This window comes from Saccostrea cucullata, unplaced genomic scaffold, assembly GCF_032062105.1.
Source record: "Saccostrea cucullata isolate Sc308-1 unplaced genomic scaffold, CSIRO_AGI_Scuc_v1 ctg22155, whole genome shotgun sequence".
Lineage (NCBI taxonomy): Eukaryota > Metazoa > Mollusca > Bivalvia > Ostreida > Ostreidae > Saccostrea > Saccostrea cuccullata.
Window position 1 is genome coordinate 1 of NW_026934527.1, and position 6045 is coordinate 6045.

The window sequence follows — 6045 nt, forward strand, 5'->3', positions numbered from 1 at the left end:
GTATCACCTATCAAACATCTTAAAATATATTACAGCTGTAAATAGAACAAATGGTCTTTAGAAAATTTATCCTCAATATTTATACAGGAAAATCAAAGTAACACTTACAAAAACACATTATCAAAATTATTATCTTCTTCACAAATCTTCAAGACGTGTTCCACCATTGTAGTACCTAAAACATTTGATGTTGCTCATCATTAAAGCATCACACACCATTTTATAGAGTAGTGCATGAAAAAAATTATGAATGTTCTTTTTTATGTGTTTATGACTTTATTTTGCAAAAGAACAGATGAATAAGCTATGAACTTTAGTATCTCTAACACAGATATCTTAAATACTAACAAACACTATATTTACAAACTCGAAGGTTTTAGAGGCAATGTAAATGTAATTACCAATGCCTAGTCTTCTGTATGGAGCCAGACAGCCCAGTGTCATGATGTACAGGCGTCTCTGTTGGTCTGAGTTATCCACTCGGCAACACACAGCCCCGACCACAATGTCATTGAAATACGCTGTATTGAGAAATAAAAATACAGTTAGCATTCTAACAAAAACTTCCCTGAAATACCATATATTGAACTGATCCCTTTTTTTCAAAGAAACTGGATGTGAAAGAATCTAAAGCTCACCTAATTTTGCTAATTCTCCCACCTCTAGAACATCTTTATAGAATTTGTCATTGTATGTGACAGGAAAGACAACCTGGTTAAGGAGTTTCAGTTGCTTAATGTTGTGAGGAGTTATGTCTCCTAATTCAGTGTTTCCTCTGAAATCAAAGACCAATATCAATTTATTTAGTCAACTTAATGCAATATCAAACCTTATTGTCTGCAGATTATCTATACATTTGCATGTAGCTCCCTGGACTGAACAATTTGGATAGAAAGAGCTACAAACTCATGCTTTTTCGTTACACTTTTACAACATTGGCTTCACTTGAACCCTAGGGGCCATTATTAGTGTAAAAATGCATCTTCATTTCTTGTAAGGCTAGAATGATACTTTCTTCTTTTTTTTGAAAATTGATAATCACAACATTTGAGCCACAATACATCATTACATGTATTATAATATTTTGAATTAAATATAAATCTTCTTTGTGTATATCAAATGCACATCAGTTCCATACGTCGGATCCATAATATCAAAATACAGTCCCAGCCCTAGTTACTTGAGGATCCTTGCATATAAATCTATCATATCGGACAGTCACGTTTACTTTGGCCTTTATTTTAAAAAAAAAATCTCAGAAAGGGGGAGGGGGTTTATAACACCGTCCTAACGTCAGGTTCCTGCGGGACACTTACTATATTTAAATATTAAAAAATGAAGCACCCCAGGTTTAAATTAAACAAAATATGCATTTACAGCGGTATAGATAACACATTTCTAGCCAATTTGTCCAGATACTGAAAAACAACGAACATTCGAATTTCCTCTCTCTAGACATGCCTTTTACAACATTGAAATTCAGCCTTATGAAAAAAAAACAAAGGTATGTCTGCGGCAAAGTAGAAATGATTTAAAGTTTACACACTATATTTTACGAAATGGAGATGCAATATCCAAATAAAACATGTTTTACCGTGTCATTCTGTAAACAATTCCCGCTTTTCACGTTTCTAAACCTTTCCTATCTCATCTACACGCTTTGAATATGTTGCCACAATGTCGGATCACATACAATGAAACATAAATCTGACGAAGATCGAAGTGTTACTCATAAGCAAGCAGTACATAAACTGATTCGTACTGTTCGCAACGGAGGGATAAATGATGATTTCTAGATTTTCAACAGATCTGTAGAATGTTCTCAAGCAACACAAATATTTTTTAGAATAAAAATTAAAAGTTTTTTAAAAACAAACAAATTTAAAAAAAAATGCAATATTTAATAAAATATACAATTTAATTTTGCTATGGTAAACATTTTCTTTAGACATACCCCCACCCGGCCCAATTTTATTGCTATAAGGTCGAGTACCTTTTTTTGAATCAATGACATATACTTTTAATTAATTAATTGATAAGATTTAGAACTTTACAATAAATATTAAAATCCCCCCCCCCCTCACTTTCAAATAGGACTTAAAATGTGTTATCATAGGCGTCGGAACCGGGTGGGGGGAGGGGGGACTATGGGGGCTTAGCCCTCTACTTTTTTGCAAAGATAGATATAAAATATGTATTTAAAATTGGGGTTTACCTTTTTTTGTTGGTTTAGGCCCCCCTCCCACTTTCAATTAGCCCACCCACTTTCACTTTGTTTCCGACGCTTATGGTTATTTTTAACTGTATCATTGTCATGTCACTTTTAAAGTATTATAGAAATGCTAAAACTACAGTGATTTTTTTTTATTAATATCAAAAGTGTACACTTAGAATTGACATTGTCACTCATTTTCTGTTTTGTCCTCTAGTTGTGCACATTCACTGTAAATATCATTAAATATTTTTATAATATACATATACTTCCGATTCGTGCACTTTGTCGGCACAAATGAATGTTCAACAATTATTTTACACAATAAGGAAGGTTAACAAAACTTTTAATCCAATTCAGTAAGAGATAACTGCTTTCCATATATGAATGACAGCGAGATCTCGCTGATCACGGAGATGCGTCTGGTTGCTAGGGAGTTGCGCCTGTGCCAGCCACCGGAAGCGAAGGGATTTTCACAAGCATCCTTAATGGATTTATTCTGTAGGAGCATCTCTGCGTAAACCTTGTCATTAGGGTCCTTGCTTTTTTTCACCATCTCCTCTAAATAATCTCTGTCGTGATCGATATTATACTCTACAAGTACATAAGTTCAGAAAGCTATTGTATTAATATATAATAGATATTATAGATCTATTCTACAGTTACACCAGAGAGAGAGAGAGAGAGAGAGAGAGAGAGAGGCAGAGAGAGGGGACTTTCATTTCACGCCCAACAGGCTTTTCAATATTGACTCAACGTTGCGCTTTAACGTTGACTCAACACTGATTTACAATGTTGACTCAATGGTGCACTACAACGTTGAATCAGCGCTGAATTTTCGTTGGATATGAGAGTTGAGGCAACGTTGAGACATCAACGTTGTTTCAACGTCGATTTTCAAAGATGAATAGCTGTTGAAATTGGATTGAACGAACTTTAATTGATTTGTATAGTTGAATTTTGGTTGCAAATGAATGTTGAGACAAAGTTGAACGTCAGCATTGTTTCTATGTCAAATATTTACATTGAAAACAAGGTTTAACATTGGTTTAGATTAATTAAGCTGATTTTGGTTGACATTAATTTATTGTATTTACATAAACTCTGTCGTGATCATGCAACGTACATGTATATTTTGTAAATGGAACTTCATTTTTGTTTAAAAACTCAGGTCATATACATGTAGGCGTCGAACCGGGGGGGGGGGGGCTAGGGGAGGGCTTTACCCCCCCCACCCCGTTTGCAAATATACCCGGTGTGCATAATATAGGCATTGAAATTTGGGATTTATCTTTCATCCTTTTTTTGTTGGTTTAGTCCCCACCTTCATTTTGCTTCCGACGCCTATGCAGGTATTGAATTAGCTGCAGAACTGTAGCTCTCCGAAAAATATATTGATAGACCGGAGAGCTACAGTGCCACCCATTGAAAAAACTGTATATTTATTGCGCAAAAAAAAGTGCGCTGTTTATCGATTTATTTCTCCATGTTTTTAAAACTATAATATCAAAATATTACTAATCATGTATTTCTAACATAATCTTTCACTGCATCCACAACAAAACATACCTTATAGGTGTTGTTTGTAGCCCTCCTGGTCCTGAAATTGAGATTATCGAAAATTTTGTCTGTTTATACTGCCATTTTGGTTTGTAGGATAATTCGGCCCAACGCACTTCATGTAGATGTCAGCTACGAAAGTACTTGATAGAAGAGTGCGGAATTTTTTGAAATCTGATTTTTTTTTTTTTGCAATTGGGGTAAGAATTTAGAAGAATTAATCCATACAGAAGCGCAACTTTTTGTGCGCAATAAATATACAATTTTTTCAATGGATGGCACTGTAGCTCTCCGGTCTGTCAAATTATTTTTTCGGAGAGCTACAGATCTCCGGTCTGTCAAATTATTTTTTCGGAGAGCTACAGATCTGCAGCTAGTATTGAATAATTTGTGAAAAACTCACCAAATTTCTGAAGCAGCTTTATCGCCTCAGCTTTGATGATAGAGTTGGTTTTGAAGATGGTTTTTAGTATTGTGAATCCGTGACTGTCGCGGACGGCCATGTTACAGCCATTCTTCAGTAAGAGCTCCATACAATTCAGACTGCTCTCTATCACCGCTATAAACAGACTGGTCCGACCCTTAGCTCCGGTAGCTTCAATATTAGCACCTAGATTATGGAGAGACAGATTAGGGTAATGATACAAATTTCATCATATATAGAATATCTTTATCATAATAATACATTGGAGGTACTGTTCAAAATGTAAACATCATTGAGGCACGTGAATGTATATATAAAACAGCTAGGCCTTTTAAAAACAAATAATTCAACAAAATTTTGCTATTTTTTCAGAGTTACCTGCGGATATCAGTGCTTCCGCGATTTCTTCATAGTCATTGTACACGGATCTCATCAGAGGAGTGTAATTATGAGGGTTTTTTAATTCCAAATTGCACATCCCTTCAAAATTAAAGGTATTTTTAAAAATCTTATACTAGTATAAAAATACATGTAAGTGTTGGGATGAAACATGATGGGAGCATAAATTCCTTTATTCTGTATACAGTACAATCTGCATTTGATGATAAGAGTGTTTGAAATGTCCTTTGTGAATTAATAATTATATATATATGAGTGCTTGAAATGTCCTTTGTGAATCAAGAATTATATGGGTGGGTTCAGAGTATTTTGTGGGAAGTTAAGAGTAAAGCCTAATTATAGTAGATTTCTTTTATCACTACATTGTATTTCACTGTTTTTCATTATTAGGGCTACTGTCTTTAGAGAAAGCGAAAGCCCGTCCACTTCAATGCATTATACTGTTGATTGATGAACATGTACAGTTTACAAGTACAGAGGAAAAAAAATTAAATTATATTCTTCAACAAGTTTTTAGCTGTCCTCTACAAAAAAAATCAATTAAAATTTGAAAATGAGAATTAATTTTGCAGTCAAGATTTGCAAATGTACGGTGGTATATTTCGGACACGCAATTATTTTTTTTTTAAACACCAGAAAAAAATTATCTTGTGAAAACGACATAATTATCTTGTGAAAACGGGATATTATCTTGTGAAAACGACTTATTATCTTGTGAAAACGAGATATTATCTTGTGAAAACGAGAAATTATCTTGTGAAAACGAGATATTATCTTGTGAAAACGAGATAATATCTTGTGAAAACGACTTATTATCTTGTGAAAACGAGATATTATCCTGTGAAAACGAGATATTATCTTGTGAAAACGAGATAATATCTTGTGAAAACGAGATAATTATCTTGTGAAAACGAGATAAAATCTTGTGAAAACGAGATAATTATCTTGTGAAAACGAGATATTATCTTGTGAAAACGACTTATTATCTTGTGAAAACGAGATAATATCTTGTGAAAACGAGATATTATCTTGTGAAAACGAGATAATATCTTGTGAAAACGAGATAATTATCTTGTGAAAACGAGATAATATCTTGTGAAAATGAGATATTATCTTGTGAAAACGAGATATTATCTTGTGAAAACGACTTATTATCTTGTGAAAACGAGATATTATCCTGTGAAAACGAGATAATTATCTTGTGAAAACGAGATAAAATCTTGTGAAAACGAGATATTATCTTGTGAAAACGAGATATTATCTTGTGAAAACGACTTATTATCTTGTGAAAACGAGATAATATCTTGTGAAAACGAGATATTATCTTGTGAAAACGAGATAATATCTTGTGAAAACGAGATAATTATCTTGTGAAAACGAGATAATATCTTGTGAAAACGAGATATTATCTTGTGAAAACGAGATATTATCTTGTGAAAACGACATATTA

At 33.5% G+C, this 6045-nt stretch overlaps 2 protein-coding genes across 2 annotated transcripts; both read right to left on the minus strand.

Annotated features, from left to right (window-relative positions):
- Nucleotides 1-59: 59 nt before the first annotated feature.
- LOC134240956 (N-alpha-acetyltransferase 50-like) lies at nt 60-1663 on the minus strand. Its single transcript, XM_062723062.1, has 4 exons — nt 1595-1663; nt 639-775; nt 402-521; nt 60-175 (listed from the first exon to the last, which is right to left on the minus strand). Exons 1-4 carry the CDS (start codon nt 1600-1602, stop codon nt 105-107), a joined length of 336 nt encoding a protein of 111 aa, XP_062579046.1. The 5' UTR covers nt 1603-1663; the 3' UTR covers nt 60-104.
- A 677-nt stretch (nt 1664-2340) lies between these two features.
- On the minus strand, nt 2341-4702 carry LOC134240958 (putative ankyrin repeat domain-containing protein 19). The gene is made up of 3 exons (XM_062723063.1): nt 4575-4702; nt 4176-4382; nt 2341-2806 (listed from the first exon to the last, which is right to left on the minus strand). The coding sequence occupies exons 1-3, from the start codon at nt 4672-4674 to the stop codon at nt 2559-2561; spliced, it is 555 nt and encodes a 184-aa protein (XP_062579047.1). The 5' UTR covers nt 4675-4702; the 3' UTR covers nt 2341-2558.
- Between the last annotated feature and the right edge of the window lie 1343 nt (nt 4703-6045).

Excerpts from the sequence above, each read along its gene's own strand:
- LOC134240956 (XM_062723062.1), bottom strand. Across the intron at positions 522-638 it reads GGGAGAATTAGCAAAATTAG|CGTATTTCAATGACATTGTG; the intron begins GTGAGCTTTAGA and ends TTCTCAATACAG. Across the intron at positions 176-401 it reads ATACAGAAGACTAGGCATTG|GTACTACAATGGTGGAACAC; the intron begins GTAATTACATTT and ends CAAATGTTTTAG.
- LOC134240958 (XM_062723063.1), bottom strand. The coding sequence starts at position 4,674 with ATGTGCAATTTGGAATTAAAAAACCCTCATAATTACACTCCTCTGATG. Across the intron at positions 4,383-4,574 it reads GGAAGCACTGATATCCGCAG|GTGCTAATATTGAAGCTACC; the intron begins GTAACTCTGAAA and ends TCCATAATCTAG. Across the intron at positions 2,807-4,175 it reads AAAGCTGCTTCAGAAATTTG|AGTATAATATCGATCACGAC; the intron begins GTGAGTTTTTCA and ends ATGTACTTGTAG.